This window comes from Schistocerca gregaria, chromosome 2, assembly GCF_023897955.1.
Source record: "Schistocerca gregaria isolate iqSchGreg1 chromosome 2, iqSchGreg1.2, whole genome shotgun sequence".
Lineage (NCBI taxonomy): Eukaryota > Metazoa > Arthropoda > Insecta > Orthoptera > Acrididae > Schistocerca > Schistocerca gregaria.
In genome coordinates this window covers 459,396,939-459,415,762 of record NC_064921.1, presented here as the reverse complement: position 1 = coordinate 459,415,762, position 18,824 = coordinate 459,396,939, and the positions used below count along the sequence as shown (strand labels likewise).

Below are 18,824 nucleotides of genomic sequence, written 5' to 3'. Positions count from 1 at the left end.
CCAGGTAAATGCCATTTTCCTTGACTTCCGGAAGGCGTTCGATACAGTTCTGCACTGTCACCTGATAAACAAAGTAAGAGCCTACAGAATATCAGACCAGCTGTGTGGCTGGATTGAAGAGTTTTTAGCAAACAGAACACAGCATGTTCTTCTCAATGGAGAGATGTCTACAGACATTAAAGTAACCTCTGGCGTGCCACAGGGGAGTGGTATGGGACCATTGCTTTTCACAGTATATATAAATGACCTAGTAGATAGTGCTGGAAGTTCCATGCAGCTTTTCACGGATGATGTTGTAGTATACAGAGAAGTTGCAGCATTAGAAAATTGTGGCGGAATGCACGAAGATCTGCAGCAGATAGGCACTTGGTGCAGGGAGTAGCAACTTACCCTTAACATAGACAAATGTAATGTATTGCGAATACATAGAAAGAAGAGTCTTTTATTGTATGATTATATGATAGCAGAACAAACACTGGTAGCAATTACTTCTGTAAAATGTCTGGGAGTTTGCATATGGAATGATTTGAAGTGGAATGATCATATAAAATTAATTGTTGGTACGTCGGGCGCCAGGTTGAGATTCATTGGGAGAGTCCTTAGAAAATGTAGTCCATCAACAAAGGAGGTGGCTTACAAAACACTCGTTCGACCTATACTTGAGTATTGCCCATCAGTGTGGGATTCGTACCAGGTCTGGTTGACAGAGGAGATGGAGAAGATCCAAAGAAGAGCAGCGCGTTTCATCACAGGGTTATTTGGTAAGCATGATAGCATTACAGAGATGTTTAAACTCAAGTGGCAGACTCTGCAAGAGAGGTGCTGTGCATCACGGTGTAGCTTGCTGTCCCGGTTTCGAGAGGGTGTGTTTCTGGGTGAGGTATCGAATATATTGCCCCCCCCCCCCTTACTTGTACCTCCTGAGGAGATCACAAATGTAAAATTAGAGAGATTCAAGCGCGCATGGAGGCTTTTTGGCAGTTATTCTTCCTGCGAACCATATTCAACTGGAACAGGAAAAGGAGGTAATGACAGTGGCACGTAAAGTGCCCTCCGCCACACACCGTTGGGTGGCTTGTGGAGTATAAATGTAGATGTAGATCTCTGAAAATAATTCAAGAAACTTATACAGCAACCATCTTCAAAAAAATCTAGAATTACTATTATTTCTAGATGACTTGTAATCTGAATAATCATCAAATACTATGATTTTATCATCTATAGAATCTGCAAGGACTTTGTAAATTAATTGTTCGAAACATTTCTTCTATTCACTGCACTTTGTGAACACAAAATCAACATGAAACACACAAAACATAGAGAGCTCTGAAATCGAGCAAAAGACATTAAAAAAGGTTTCAAAATGACAAATTTTTCAAGTGATGCTGTCACAGCCATTCAGTGGTCACAATAGAAACTATAAAGTCTGCAAGCCTCACCGACATATACAGGAGTCATAAATGTATGTTCAACACTGTGCAAGATCATCATAACTGACGTGACATAATATTAAGTCCGCTGCATATCCTTGTTTCCTGCAGTCACTGTAATATTATGTTGACCACACCCTAAATGTTAAGACAGAAAAAGCAAAATCATATATCTCAATTTTTACGAGTTGCATTGCCAGAGATGCCACAAGTTTCCCAAAGTGAAATCCCCTGATATTTCCCTTATTTCCAGACAAGTTTTAGCATCTTTCCCTGACAAATTCTGAGATATCAAAGGTAAGTTAAGACGAATTTTGACAATCTGTCTTTGCAGCTATGGTACAAGAGACAATAGCACAAACAAGGAAATATCCAAGGAAAAATCTTGCAAGCAGATGGCGTTTTCTGGTGTGAGCAAAAATCATAAGTACTAACATCAACATCTTTTGTAATAAACTGTTGTTAGATGGAGAAAGTAAGCCAAATGGTATGTGTGTTCATTAAGACCACTGATATTATTTTATTTCAGTAAAATGAAACACATTTGGTGGCAGAAATACGCATTTCCTTGGAGTCGCAAGACCGATTTAAATCTCCTTTGCCAATTTCAGAAATAAGCTCAGAAAAAAGTACACCTCTTGAAAGAAGTGTATAAAGTGGGGAAGAAGTGTGTAAACCAACACTGTAGGGGACTGCCAAAAAATATTGATTCTACTATGTTCATTATTGCCGGTTATTACCCACTGTGTTATACCTATTATTTTAAAGGTATGTGTGATTTTTCTTTCGAGAAATATGTGAATACATAGCATACAAACTGTCAGTGATTGACAATTTTCTTTTTCTTATAATCCATGCTTTCTAACACATAAACTACGTTTGAAGTGTCAGAATGTACTAGAACAGATAAATTGTCTATAAAACAACACATTGTACAACATGCTTGTGGTGAGACAGTCTCAATTCCTGAAATCCATTTTCCATGGTCTCTGGCCTGCTGAAGAGCACTGCAGCCCTGGGTCCATGGATAAACCATGAAAATCCGTTGCATTATGCCACACATAAGCAGACCCGACCTGCGAGCAGATGGGTGAGACTAGATCCAACAAGCAAGGTGTGCACATTAGTGGGAACCAAATGGCTTCAGATCAGCAGGCCCAATCCATTATAGATACTTCCAGAAATGGCCCCCAGTTTTGGCCCATTGTGGAAATACTCATGTGGCCAGCTACTCAAGAGCCACAGACAGTATGTTGATGAAATGAAGCCATAGTGATCAGTCCATGCAATAGATAATATGTTCAAATACTCTGAGAATCAATAATAATGAGGATAGGTAGCAACTCACCATAAAGATGGTTGCTGAGCTGCAGACAGGCATGTAGAAGAGACACTCACACTCACAACTAAATTTTCAGCTGCTGCATCTACAGTTTCTGAGAATCAGATCCAGACAAACCACTCCGCATGCCTCCTTGCCTGTCACCAGCAGCTGCCAGACTAGTCACAAGAAGTTGTGACACCACTGACTGCAAGCTGAGGGGAGGGGTAGGAAAGGGGGAAGCAGTAGGAATCATGGAGTATGGAAGCAGCCCATGTTCTCAAATGCACCCAGCCAGTGACAATGCATCACACCTCAGTAAACAAACCGTTTCATCTACTAAGACAAAAATGAAGTTTTTTCAATTTTTTTTCAATTTTCCGTGGTATTTCCCCAATTTCCCTGACGTGTTTGAAATTCCCTGATTTTGAGAACCTGTGGCAACACTGTTTTTGATATTTCTTTCCCTAAAAATTTTCAACCTTTTACAAGTGATTTTAATATTGGACAAGTAGACAAGATTGATTGCAGGAAAACTGGTTACACTGATTTCAGCCAAATACAAGCACTTGAGAAATATTTACCCAAATGAGTTTAAAAATCATAATTTGCAATTGCATCATGCATTGCACTTAATGTAATTTTCACAGATCACCAAGGTGACAAAAGTCAGGGGATTTTTCTAATATTGTGTTGGACCTCCATTTCCCTGGTGTAGTACAGGAACTTGACATTGCCTGGACTCAACAACAAGTCATTGAAAATCCCCTGTAGAAATATTGATCCATGATGTCTCTTTGGCTGTCCATAATTGCGAAAATCTTGCCGGAGCAGGATTTTGTGCACAGACTGACCTCTCGATTATGTCCCATAAATGTTCCACGGGATTCAAGGCGGGCGATGTTGGTTGCCAAATCACTTGCTAAAATTGTCCAGAATGTTCTTCAAACCAATCACAAACAATTGTGACACAATGACATGGTGCATTGTCAGCCATAAAAATCCCATCATTGTTTAGAAACATGAAATCCATGAATGGCTGTATATGGTCTCCAAGTAGCCAAACACAACCATTTTCAGTCAATGATCAGTTCGGTTTGACCAGAGGATCCATTCCATTTTGTGCAAACACTGCCCTCACCATTATGGAGCTGCCACCAGTTTGCACAGTGCCTTGTTGTCAACTTGGGTCCTTGGCTTTGTAAGGTCTGTACCACATTCAAACATTACCATCTACTCTTACCAATTGAGATCAGGACTCATCCTAGTAGGTCATGGCTTTCCAGTCCTCTAGGGTCCAGCCGATACGGTCATGAGCCCAGGAGAAGCACTGAAGGTGATGTGCTGTTAGCAAAGGCTCTCACATTGGTCATATGCCACCATAGGCCATTAACACCAAATGTTGCTGCACTGTCCTAATGGATACATTCATCATACATCCTACATAGATTTCTGCAATTATTTCACACAATATTACTTGATCCTGATTTACGGAGAATGTAGGATAGATGTTGAGGCTGCTGTTGCCTTGTATGCTGAGCGTTTTCCAGAGGAAGCTCGTTGTGATTTGTTATTTTACACAGTTATGAACACCTTTATGTCTGATGGCAGTGTACAGCCCGGCAAAAAGAAATGAAGCAAACATGTTACTGGAGAAGCTAATGGAAATAGCTACACAGGCAACAGTACACCACAACCCAGAGATAAGCACCTGGCAATTACACTGCGATTCCATTATGTCCGTATTGTCATAATACTGCATTGTCATAAGTCTCATCCATACCATGTGTCACTCCATCAAAAACATCATGGTACTGATTTCCATAACCAGATAGCGTTTTGTGAATGGGCACATCAATAAATGCAAATAACTTCCCGTTCTTTGCTGGGGTACTGTTTGTTTATTTTTTGAACAGAGTTAAGTATAGTTGTTTTGTGGAAACTGTTTGAAAAAAAAATGGTTGAATGTGCCATAAATGTATCCTTTTTATCATTCCAGTTTTCCACCTTTAGGAGAAAACAGAAATATTCCACATTTTCAGAATTAAAATTCCTTAAGTGCATCTTATTCTATGGAAATTTGAGTCTTCTGCAGTATTCGTTGTAAGAATTTAAGCACAGTGATCAATAATATCTGTGTGCCGTTTGTGCGTTATTGGCATATCTTCATTTAGTTATCACACTCTGCTCAGTGATAGATGCGGAAGTTGCTGTTTTCCAATATGATTAGTTACAGATGGGCTTACAATAAATGACTGCAGTAAATTTATGATTTCATCTCTTAAATTTATTGGCTTTTGAGAAATCAGTATTGAAATTCCAACATATGTTTCTATTTTCCTTGTGAGAATTAATTTCTTCCAGAAGTTCCTCCATGTGGTAACAAAACATTTTCTTTCTCCATCTGCAAATAATAATTGTATTTTACCTTGGTAATTCACCTGTCAAAAGTTATGTATTTTTTTCATTGTACAAATTATTATATTTGGCTATAATGCTGAATTTAGTATTTTGTCTAACATGCACACAGCTAACCCTGTGACTACATTTTCCTACAAGAAGGTTGAAAGTTTTAGCTAAGGAGGTGTGTCATCTCTAATGTATCTTGATTAAGCCATTTTTCGGTAAAATATAAGACAGAAATATCACTCAGATCATTTAACATTACTTCTATGTCATTAATTTTATTGAGCAGTGATTGAACATTCTTACGGAGCTACTTAAAATTAGGTAAACAGAATAATGTACTATTTCTTGCTTGACCACTTACCCCACATTTAGCACTAATTCCTTCATTGGAAAAAAATCATTATTTCCAGGGGAAGGATTCTTTGTGTTGGAATTTTGGTGCATTAGTTCACCAGCTGTTAGGATTCCGCCTTTCCTCTGTTGAGATGTCTCCAATTTCCATTCTATTACAGTCAATTTTTACCCCTCTGTCCAGTAATGACTGCCTTGTTCCTGTATTTCTTGGTTTTAAGTCAGCTCAGTGGAGGTCTGCTACTGTTTCTTCCTTTTTGCTTGTTTCAGGACACATACTGGGTACATATTTGTCTCTATGTTCTTGTTTGGTACTTTCATTTCATGATAAACACTTATACATTTTTTACCTGTTATTTCACTTCAGGACAGTCTTTTTTACCTGTTGGTCTGTTTCTGTATGCTTTATTACTGTCAGTGGTTTTTCTGTTTTCATTGTATTTATGAAAGAGGCATTCCTATGGGTAAATGTTAGTCTCTCCTCATCTGTTGAAGGGTACACCATGAGCTGTATATTCATTTCTTTCCAGTCATTCAATTTTAAAATTCACAGACGTCTCTTCCTCCACACATATGTATCAGTATTGATTTTTTGCTACCACAAAGTGATTTACAGAGTTGATTTTTCCGTTCAGGCTTTGGGTGTCATTTTGTCTAAGAGGTCCTGGATTTAAGTTACATTCATTTTGTGTGTTAGTTTCAGTGTGTATTACAGAGAATCCGTAATGTTCCTCTGAAATTCAGCCAGAGGTTCTTGAATGTCATTTGAGGCAACAAAACAGATTAATGAATCATTCAGTAAGAAGTTCCCAGTTAATTTTTTCACATATTTAACAGCTTCCTTCATTGGTGCACCAGGTTTCATAAAACTTTGTAGAATGAGCCGATTGCCTGCAGTAATTTCCCACAATTTCTTCCTTGACTACCACTTACAGGGTGTTTCAAAAATGACCGGTATATTTGAAACGGCAATAAAAACTAAACGAGCAGCGATAGAAATACACTGTTTGTTGCAATATGCTTGGGACAACAGTACATTTTCAGGCGGACAAACTTTCAAAATTACAGTGGTTCCAATTTTCAACAACAGATGGCGCTGCAAGTGATGTGAAAGATATAGAAGACAACGCAGTCTGTGGGTGCGCCATTCTGTACGTCGTCTTTCTGCTGTAAGCGTGTGCTGTTCACAACGTACAAGTGTGCTGTGGACAACATGGTTTATTGCTTAGAACAGAGGATTTTTCTAGTGTTAGAATTCTACCGCCTAGAACACAGTGTTGTTGCAAGAAGACGAAGTTTTCAACGGAGGTTTAATGTAACCAAAGGACCAAAAAGCGATACAATAAAGGATCTGTTTGAAAAATTTCAACAGACTGGGAACGTGACGGATGAACGTGCTGGAAAGGTAGGGCGACCGCGTACGGCAACCACAGAGGGCAACGTGCAGCTGGTGCAGCAGGTGATCCAACAGTGGCCTCGGGTTTCCGTTCGCCGTGTTGCAGCTGCGGTCCAAATGACGCCAACATCCACGTATCGTCTCATGCGCCAGAGTTTACACCTCTATCCATACAAAATTCAAACGCGGCAACCCCTCAGCGCCGCTACCATTGCTGCACGAGAGACATTCACTAATGATATAGTGCACAGGATTGATGATGGCGATATGCATGTGGGTAGTATTTGGTTTACTGACGAAGCTTATTTTTACCTGGACGGCTTCGTCAGTAAACAGAACTGGCGCATATGGGAAACCGAAAAGCCCCATGTTGCAGTCCCATCGTCCCTGCATCCTCAAAAAGTACTGGTCTGGGCCGCCATTTCTTCCAAAGGAATCATTGGCCCATTTTTCAGATCCGAAACACTGCATCACGCTATCTGGACATTCTTCGTGAATTTGTGGCGGTACAAACTGCCTTAGACGACACTGCGAACACCTCGTGGTTTATGCAAGATGGTGCCCGGCCACATCGCACAGCAGACGTCTTTAATTTCCTGAATGAATATGTCGATGATCGTGTGATTGCTTTGGGCTATCCGAAACATACAGGAGGCGGCGTGGATTGGCCTCCCTATTTGCCAGACATGAACCCCTGTGACTTCTTTCTGTGGGGACACTTGAAAGACCAGGTGTACCGCCAGAATCCAGAAACAATTGAACAGCTGAAGCAGTACATCTCATCTGCATGTGAAGCCATTCCGCCAAACACGTTGTCAAAGGTTTCGGGTAATTTCATTCAGAGAGTACGCCATATTATTGCTACGCATGGTGGATATGTCGAAAATATCGTACTATAGTCAGAACGAGATTTTCACTCTGCAGCGGAGTGTGCGCTGATATGAAACTTACTGGCAGACTAAAACTGTGTGCCCGACCGAGACTCGAACTCGGGACCTTTGCCTTTCGCGGGCAAGTGCTCTACCAACTGAACTACCAAAGCACGACTCACGTCCAGTACTCACAGCTTTACTTCTGCCAGTATCCGTCTCCTACCTTCCAATCTTTACAGAAGCTCTTCTGCGAACCTTGCAGAACAAGCACTCCTGAAAGAAAGGATACTGCGGAGACATGGCTTAGCCACAGCCTGGGGGATGTTTCCAGAATGAGATTTTCACTCTGCAGTGGAGTGTGCGCTGATATGAAACTTCCTGGCAGATTAAAACTGTGTGCCCGACCGAGACTCGAACTCGGGACCTTTGCCTTTCGCGGGCAAGTGCTCTACCAACTGAGCTACCGAAGCACGACTCACGTCCGGTACTCACAGCTTTACTTCTGCCAGTATCCGTCTCCTACCTTCCAAACTTTACAGAAGCTCTTCTGCGAACCTTGCAGAACTAGCACTCCTGAAAGAAAGGATACTGCGGAGACATGGCTTAGCCACAGCCTGGGGGATGTTTCCAGAATGAGATTTTCACTCTGCAGCGGAGTGTGCGCTGATATGAAACTTCCTGGCAGATTAAAACTGTGTGCCCGACCGAGACTCCAACTCGGGACCTTTGCCTTTCGCGGGCAAGTGCTCTACCAACTGAGCTACCGAAGCACGACTCACGTCCGGTACTCACAGCTTTACTTCTGCCAGTATCCGTCTCCTACCTTCCAAACTTTACAGAAGCTCTTCTGCGAACCTTGCAGAACTAGCACTCCTGAAAGAAAGGATACTGCGGAGACATGGCTTAGCCACAGCCTGGGGGATGTTTCCAGAATGAGATTTTCACTCTGCAGCGGAGTGTGCGCTGATATGAAACTTCCTGGCAGATTAAAACTGTGTGCCCGACCGAGACTCGAACTCGGGACCTTTGCCTTTCGCGGGCAAGTGCTCTACCAACTGAGCTACCGAAGCACGACTCACGTCTGGTACTCACAGCTTTACTTCTGCCAGTATCCGTCTCCTACCTTCCAAACTTTACAGAAGCTCTTCTGCGAACCTTGCAGAACTAGCACTCCTGAAAGAAAGGATACTGCGGAGACATGGCTTAGCCACAGCCTGGGGGATGTTTCCAGAATGAGATTTTCACTCTGCAGCGGAGTGTGCGCTGATATGAAACTTCCTGGCAGATTAAAACTGTGTGCCCGACCGAGCTGTGAGTACCGGACGTGAGTCGTGCTTCGGTAGCTCAGTTGGTAGAGCACTTGCCCGCGAAAGGCAAAGGTCCCGAGTTCGAGTCTCGGTCGGGCACACAGTTTTAATCTGCCAGGAAGTTTCATATCAGCGCACACTCCGCTGCTTTTTGGACAGGAGTACACTTGTAACGTAACTTTTCACTTTAACTGTACTAGTTTCTGACAGAAGCAACTTTTCCTTATTGATTCATTTCAGTTGTTCAGTATTCTTGCTCTGCTATCCAGTCATAATAACAGCTGCTCTACAAGTATTCATCACCACACTAATCTATAAATGAATTAATCTGTCAGTAATTAAGTAGACAGTTTTAGATAATTCATTATAGGCTAGTGTTTGAGTGGGTGAAAATTATATTTCCTGTGATGTTACCTGTCAGGAATGGAGACAATCCATGTCAGGATTAGTTAAAGTATTTTTGTAGTGCAAAGTCTCCTGTGACATCACATTGTAAGCAAAATGATCTGATGCTATCACATTGGCATCTATTGTGCACTATAGCACTAACTTTTTCTGTCTAATTTTATTGAATTCATTTCTTGACACCTGTTAGGTTGCTTCTAGTACAATTCATTTCTTAAGCTCCATCATATGAGTCCACAAGGGAGAAGGGAGGCACTAGGGCATTTGTGGAATTTGAGATTCAGGGTTATTATTCTTTACAGAATTCTTATGCACTACTAAAAGTGATTGTCTGTGATGTACCTAATAGTAAGTTTAACATTGCTGAATGCAACTAGAAACACTGTTACTTTAGCAAGCAGTACTTATCAGATCATTCACAGCAATTCATATGGCTTGCTTGGCATGGTGGCTGTTTTTTCATGGTCTAGCAATTGTGATGGATGCAAATCTATTGATGACATTACTTATATAGTGTCCCCAATCTTTCCTCTGTCACTTGCTCTTACAGCCTTTCATCAGGCTGCACAAAAAGACCATTCCAACGACGAGTAGAAAGTAGTAGTGGCAGCAGTATACCTGCCAGACAGCCATCCCCAATTCCCAAAAGAACACATCTTCCCCTGCTGCATAGATACCATAAGAGTAGTTTACTATTTGCCTGTAGACACAGAAGACCCACCAAAGGTTTCTAAGACTGTATTTTGGCTTACACAGCAGAATGATTGTAGTAGACACTGAAAACTTTTGCCATACTATATTGTAGGTATGTTCAACACACACACACACACACACACACACACACACACACACACACACACCTGTGCCCCTACATAGTAACGGCTAGACGTGCTTTGCCTACATGGTTGCATGGTCTAGCTCAAGAAAGAATTTATTCCTAAAGCTTTTTACAAATGAATGCTTTTGCTATTTGGTGAGGGGTCTCCTTTACCCCTAAATTAATTAAATTAATTTTTATGTGAGACATAGGAAAAATGAACTGTTTACTTCGTGGTAGCATCTGTTAAAATGAACCTTAATCACAAGGTGTATTAAAACTCTTATCAATATTTCTACTGAGACATGCGTTACATGAATTTTTAAAAGAATAAATATTATTCTGTTGTTTCACTCATATAAATCATGAATTGATAACATGACTGAATTTAAAATAACAGAATGAAGCATTGTAAAAGCCTTCATAGCACTCTCATCTCTCAGGATAAATACTGGTAAGAGTTTTAAGGTATTGTGTGTTTGCTGTTACGGATAACAGATGCTATCAATGAGGTCAAGAGTTCATTTTTCTGACGTTTCACCTAGTACTCAATTTTTTTTTGCTAAAACAGCTCTGTCTCCTTATTATCATAGTCTCAAAATCTATAAACATTGCAACTGTGGAGAATCTACTAATTGTTGTTTTACCATAGAAAAATGAAGAGAAAAATTGTCACTGTAAGAAAGCTGTTAACTTTTACTCTCTTTGTTCTTTTTTAGTTGGGAGGTCTGGTGTTTGACAAAGAAGTTCGCACCCTTGTTAGCTACCTTACAAGTACTACATCTTGGTCTATCCGAGACAGGTTTGCACGTCTTACCCAAATAGCCACAGTGTTAAATCTTGAGCGAGTTTCAGAAATCTTGGATTATTGGGGGAGTAACTCAGGTCCCCTGACCTGGAGATTGACTCCTACAGAAGTTCGGCAGATACTAAGTCTCAGGTAGGTCCAAATATTTTAAACCGTTAATTTGCTTGTCTTAGGTTCCAAGATAATCATATTATGAACATTTGTTTAGCTACTGTGGCATCCTACATCAGTTTTGTTGCAATATCCCCCTCCCCAAAGACTGAGAGTAATGGAATTTACAATTTTACTCATATTGGGAAGAAAGGATGAAATAAAATTATGTTGGGGCCATTTCAGAGGCAGTCATTGTTAATAAAATGTTACTTCATATACGAACTGCAACAATATTTGTTTACTGATCTTTTTGGTGCACTGTGTGAAATTTTGAGAGCAATTTACAAAGAATAAGGTAGGAAGGGATATCACCACCAAAATTGCCATCCATTTAGGCAGTCGCCAGTATCTAAGCCAGATATTCAGTCTCACTGGATGAAACAATGGAAAATCCAGGACAGACTAATGACAGTATAATGAAAGGCATAGATTGCTACTCACAATATAGAGATGATGTTGAGTTTTAGTTAATGTTATTTTGCAACATTAGCCTCACTTTTTTATGACGTTAACTTTTCTGTTTTGGAAAAAATGCTCCTCACATATGACAAATTTGCTCATATTTATACAGATTCATAACAAATTGCAATACTTTCTGCTTGAATAAGGAAATGTAATGGAGCTTTAACATTCGTTATCAGAGTTCTCTTCCAGATTGGTTTATTAGTGACTTGCAGCATAGGAGAATTAAAGATGACTGATCATGATCATGATCATCATTTAAGACTGATTATGCCTTTCAGTGTTCAGTCTGGAGCATAGCCCCCTTATAAAATTCCTCCATGATCCCCTATTCAGTGCTAACATTGGTGCCTCTTCTGATGTTAAACCTGTTACTTCCAAATCATTCTTAACCGAATCCAGGTACCTTCTCCTTGGTCTGCCCCGACTCCTCCTACCTTCTACTGCTGAACCCATGAGTCTCTTGGGTAACCATGCTTCTCCCATGCTTGTAACGTGACCCCACCATCTAAGCCTGTTCGCCCTGACTGCTACATCTATAGAGTTCATTCCCAGTTTTTCTTTGATTTCCTCACTGTGGACACCCTCCTGCCATTGTTCCCATCTACTAGTACCTGCAATCATCCTAGCTACTTTCATATCCGTAACCTCAACCTTGTTGATAAGGTAACCTGAATCCACCCAGCTTTCGCTCCCATACAACAAAGTTGGTCGAAAGATTGAATGGTGCACAGATAACTTAGTCTTGATACTGACTTCCTTCTTGCAGAAGAGAGTAGATCTTAGCTGAGCGTTCACTGCATTAGCTTTGCTACACCTCGCTTCCAGTTCTTTCACTATGTTGCCATCCTGTGAGAATATGCATCCTAAGTACTTGAAACTGTCCACCTGTTCTAACTTTCTTCCTCCTATTTGGCACTCAATCCGTTTACATTTCTGTCCCACTGACATTATTTCGTTTTGGAGATGCTAATCTTCATACCATAGTCCTTACATTTCTGATCTAGCTCTGAAATATTACTTTGCAAACTTTCAATCAAATGTGCCATCACAACTAAGTCATCCGCATATGCAAGACTGCTTATTTTGTGTTCACATACCTTAATCTCATCCCGCCAGTCTTTGTTTTCAACATATGATCCATAAATAATATGAACAACAGTGGAGACAAGATAATTGCTATCACAAAAATATCACAGCTAGTGACAGTCTTAATATCATTTGTATCTCTTCTCATGATAAAGATAGAATTTTTATTTGTTCAGAGTGCGTGAAAGCTCTTGAGGAAACAACTACTGTAGTGCACTCTCAGAGCAGCCATGTGAAATAACTACAAGATGAAGCATCATCCAGCATGTTGACTTGTTTGGACCATCAGCCCTTTGTGTAGTTTCATTCCACCTGCCACAATTTCCACTCCTGTACCCAATATCTCCATCTGAGAGGACTACTTACACACATGTCCACAATTATTTGTTGTACATATTTCAGTTTCTGTCTTCCCTTGCTCCCTACCATGACAGCTATTCCCTGATGTCTTAATACATGTCCTACCATCCGGCCCTTCTTTTAGTTAGTGTTTTCCACATATTCTCCTCTTGACTAATTCCATGAACAACACTCTCATTTCTTACCAGTCCAACTAATTTCCAACATCCTTCTACAACAGCCATTGAATTATGTATTTGTATCTGTATCATTAGTTGAACTATGGTTCCTTAAATACAGCTTTTAAGAATTGGCTTTAAGTATGTAAATCAAACTACTTTTGTAACTTAATGTGAATTGCAAACTGAGTTGAGACTAAACAGGTATTGAGTGTGCTATGCTTTTACCCTTCAAATATATCTGTGAGAATTGCATATGTATAGTGAAATATTCACAATTGTAGCTTCTGAATTATTAAATACTGGACAAGGATTCATCTAAGATCTTTACCATGGACAGTACTGTTGTGTCCTGTCTTACTGCTGTTTGTTTCCTTCTTAGAATAGAAACATACCTTAAATAAAAATTCATCTTAAGGTACTCATTTGGATAGTTTGCTTGAGCTGCATTGTTAGACAAATTTGCACCTGTATGTACACATATCAGCATTTTGATACTCAGTACATTCTATTATTGTTATCCCTGTTTTGTTTTAGCAAGATTTTGGAGCATCTAGTGCAAATGTTGCAATAAACGTCACCTCCATGAAATATTACCAAACTGATCATTTTTGTTTCTGTATACTCAATATTTCAGTTGGAATTCCTGAATTTAAGTCCACCCAAATATTTTTATTTATGCACAATACTCTGAAAAGGATAGACTGCTACTCAACATAAAGATGACTCGTTGAGTTTCAGACAGGCACGATGAAAAGACTGTTACACACCGAGCTGTTGGTGAAACCGTTCTTCAGAAAAGAAAATACACACACACACACACACACACACACACACACACACACACGAGACACAACAGTCTTTTCATTGTGCCTGTCTGCAACTCAGCTTGCCATCTTTATGGTGAATAGCAATCTATCCTTTTCATAATACTGTTGATATTCGAACTAGGACTTTCCACTGTTTTATTTATGCATTGTAACAGATGGAAACAACAAGGCAAAGGCAACTGCAGATCTTTTTTAATAAAGTGAGAAAGCTTAAAAGCAGCTCAATCATTCCTGTGATAATTTTCCAGTCCCATGACTGAGACATTGCTTGAGAAACAAGTTCTGTTCCAGTGATACTCAAAAGTTGCATAGTAAATCTGATGCTCAAAAAGTTCTCAGTGCCCTGAGGATGCTACACCTCCTGTTTCCATCCCTACCCCATCAGCAGTATCAGAGATCTAAGAAGTAGTTTTAGAGGTAATTGTAATAGAAGAGGGTCTGATTCATAAATACAGTTGTGAGATATCATTAATTACTTTTGTTTGCATTCAGATGGAAGTGTAAAAACATTATCTATAATTACTTTCACTATAAACTTTATCTTATATGTGCAATATATACTAGAAAAGTTATGCAAGACAATTACATTTGGTTTATTTTATCAAAATAATTTCCACTACATTTGGTGCTTCCCTTGATTGTTCAGAATAATACATCAACCCAGCTTCTCTCATAGAATGCATATATGCATAATTACTGCACTACAGCTGTAGAATTTGGTTTTGTCTTCACTTGTTTGAGTAACAAAAAGTTATATGATGCAGATTAAGGTTATAAAAGAGGTGTCCTAAGTCTTCTTAGCCTGTTATAGCTACATAGGAAGTGCAAATATTTATTGAGGTACTGGAATATTCATACGGTGAAAGAATTAACTTCTGTTGGTGAAAAGTACTTTTATGAGCAGTGTGCCCCCTTCCTTCAGCCTAAAGGCTGGCTGGGTACTGTCTGGATAGCAGGTGGGGACAGGGTCAAGCTGCAATGGTGGGGGGTTGCAGGTTTGCTGTTTGCATTTCTGTGTTGGCATTCTGGCTGCACCTTGCATTGGACGGCATTGGTCAAACTCTTGTTGTATTGCTGCTAATGTGGGATTCCATGCAACACTTTGTTGGTATCCTTCATCTGTGTTGAACAGTAAAAATACTTCAGCATCCACATTTCTTGACACATCGGTAGAAGATGACAAATAAACCTGAGAGCTTTTTTCCCACAATATATGCCAGGAGAGCATGTGTCACCTCTAAGGGAAGGAGTTGCTCTGCAGCTTCAAACAACTTCAGAAATAATGGCCCAGGAAAGCAAAATTGCTCAACACATTAGCTTCCCATCAACTATGTTAAGATGAGAACATCCTACCACATTGTGTGGAACTACAACACCCAGAGAAATCAAAGAAAACTGACTGGATTTTACAAGCAGGCATGGCCATACTGAAGGAAGCGCATTCACTTTGTTCTAAAAGATCTGGACAGGATTGCACATCCCTATTCGCATACCACCGACATATGGCAAAAGCACTATCATCACACACCTGGGAGTGGGCAGACTGCAGCTCTTACACTGACAGTGGGGCAAAGAAATGAAATGCTCGTCAAATTTGACCAACTGTCAGGAGCTTGAACAACAAACAATGAGATCAATAATACCAGAGCTATTGTAAATTTGACAGATACAGTTTTGGATTCAACTACAGTTTCAGCCCTTGAAAAGAAGCTGAACTTTGCACCTGTTGCAAGGGCCACATAGAAATCGTACATTATTAGCAGCATGGAGGAAACCACCTGAGGCATACCGAAGTAATGAGCACAGGAGATCTATCAGGAAATCTGCAGGGTCATCAGTAAGTCGTAACTTCTGAAAACGAACATGACTGCAGCAGGCTATCTGATCACTGAGAGATGATACTGACACTACAGTTCTTCCAGCAACAAAGAGAATGCAATTTTGCTGATGTGCACTGATGATTACCATCATATAATTGTCTCGTTGCTACAGGACACAGCCTACAGTAAGCTCAAGGTGGCTCCAACCCCAACAATAAGCAGGCAAACAGTGGCTCTGTTGAATAACTCGGATCTACCATAAGCATTGAAGAAGCAGCTTTATCAATGACACCAAGCCTTTATGGACTGCTAAAAATCCACTAGGAAAGGTGCCTGTGTGGCCAGTACTAGGTACCATCAATTCACACAATTATGGGCTTGCCAGATACCTGGTAATGCTTCTAAAATGTCATCATGTTAAGAACCCAGTCAATTTCGGTATACTAATGAATCATCTCAGGCTTTCTTGCCAAAGCCAATAATCTGTAGACATTGTAAGTTGCAGTTGTGATAATTTTGTGCTTCCATCATATTAGTACAGCTTTCTGAGATGTCTTTTGAGATGGGTTAAGCACTGATCTCAGTTACTATCTAAGGTCTGATCTCAGTTACTATCTAACACCAATCACACTTTGGTTGGAGTGCATGCAGTGAGTAACTGAGATCTTTGCTCAAAGCGTCTGAAAGGAACAGTTAAGAAAGCTATCAGAGTGTAGTAGAAAATGATATGAACTCATCAGCAACCCTGAAAATCTAGAGACATTCTTCCATTATTCATTAAGGTATTGTGCACTCCATGTGATGGAATGTGAACATTTATATTCAATACTTTCAATTAATATGCCATTGCTTTCCCATGTGCAAATCTCTGCAAACCAATGCAAACATCAGTTAATTTTCCAGTTACAGATCATTAACTTTTTTTTTCCCTCCCTCTTGCAGGTCTGATTTTCGAGGTGATGACATTAAAAGATTGAAGTTATAAGTACATCAGAAAGCAAAATAAAATGTAATTTTAGTGTGCAGAATGATATTATTGATAAGTGAATGGTGAACAAACTACTTTCAAAATTATTTTTGTGGCATGTTTTATTGTCCTTCATTGGAAAAAACAGAAGTTTCTGATGTTATCTGGATCCAACCCAATGAAATATCTGTTTTTTCCTGTATGGTAGTTGTGAGAAGTAAGTTAAAGAGCTTATTGCTTGTTTTTGAAAGAAGTAAGTTTCTAATGTTGGTGACTAATGAAAGGCACCACCTAATCGTGTTATGCATCTAGAAAACAGTAACACTTGTAAGGTATACACTATCAAAAATGCTGTTAATTGTGTTAAAATCATTAAGAACAAAAAGAAAGTGCTAATTTGTAATCCAGCAGAAGATACCTAAGATATTTGTACCAATCACTTTGCTTCAGTAAAACATATTTGCAAAGTATAGTATACAACAAAACAAACTTTATGGTGCTTACAAACAAAAAATCACCCCAAAATGAAACTATTTTAAAATGAAGGCAGAAGAGCCTTTCCATTTAACTGGCGCCAGATATAAAGAAAAGGTGAGGAAAATGTTAGTTAACCAGAGAATGAGTTATGTAACAAAAGTAAATAAAGTGTGGGAGGAAACATCTTCTCAATTATTAAGTTAAAAAGTAAGTCAAAGCCCAGATTAACAAAGACATAATAAGACTTTTTACAGTGTAAATAAACATTGTTAAATTGATTTCCTTCTTGTCATGTTGTGTCATTTCTCCCTTATCCTGTATTCCAGCATGGTGTACTAAATCTGTAAATGCCATTAGTTTTAAAATCATTTCTTTTGTTTTCTAGACAAAATAATTCAAAAGCAACCACATAAGCTGATGAGCCAAAAGTTTATGATAAATGCCCACCACAATACTGAATGCTGTTTGGTGGTGTTGCAGACACATGATGCAAGGAAAACAAAGTAGCTGCAAATGGAGAAAAGTGGCAATATGGACTGCAAATGGGAAAATCCACTCACTGACTTTAAAAAGTCATCCTGCGCTAGGGAATGAACCTCTTAGAAATTGTGAATTTGATTGATTGCTCATGTGATACTGTTGTAAACATCTTGGGACAGTAGTTGAAGGATGGTGAAACCATTCGTGAGTAGGTGACAAGGTACTTAACATCCCTGCCTTATCAAAGATTGTGGAAATTGGAGGTGTCCCATTCTGTAGGTAGTGATCTTTGGCAGATCTGATGACAGAGTAGTGTACTGGTGCAGGGGGAAGTGTTTGGAGCACACCGTTCAGTGCATATTGTTGAATATGAAGCTCTGCAGTAGACGATAAGTGTGTTTCCATATTTATCCATGGACATCATCAATTATGGTTGCAATGGGCATGGCATCATCAAGATTGGACAGTGGATCAATGGAAATATGTTGCTTGGTTAGGTGAATCATGTTAGTCATTACACCAGAACCATGGTCGTGGACGAATATGCCACCAACCAGGTGAACAACTGCTCAAAACATGCACCATGCTACAGGCACAGGCCAATGCAATCTGTATTACACTAAGGGAGACATTCACCTGTGGTAGAAATCCAAAGGAACATGACAGCTACGAACTGTGTATACATTGCTATCATACTAACTCAAACCAGTGTAGTATATTCCTGGCCTTGTGACATGGACATATATCCTGCTGGAAGGTGACTTCACCATCAGGTAAGGCATCAAACGTTCAGGGATGCTGGTGATCAACTGTAATGTATAAGTACACTATGTGATCAAAAATATCTGGACACCCCTAAAAACACACGTTTTTCATATTAGCTGCATTGTGCTACCACCTACTGCTAGGTAC

At 39.7% G+C, this 18,824-nt stretch overlaps 1 protein-coding gene across 1 annotated transcript in view; it reads left to right on the top strand.

Annotated features, from left to right (window-relative positions):
- LOC126325794 (conserved oligomeric Golgi complex subunit 4) overlaps positions 1 to 17,710 on the top strand; it is a 144,674-nt gene extending 126,964 nt beyond the window's left edge. Inside the window, exons 11-12 of the mRNA XM_049995280.1 lie at positions 11,028 to 11,248; positions 16,931 to 17,710. Coding sequence (XP_049851237.1) covers positions 11,028 to 11,248; positions 16,931 to 16,973 — 264 coding nt within the window. The 3' untranslated portion in view covers positions 16,974 to 17,710. The remainder of the gene's footprint in view (positions 1 to 11,027; positions 11,249 to 16,930) is intronic.
- Positions 17,711 to 18,824: the final 1,114 nt, after the last annotated feature.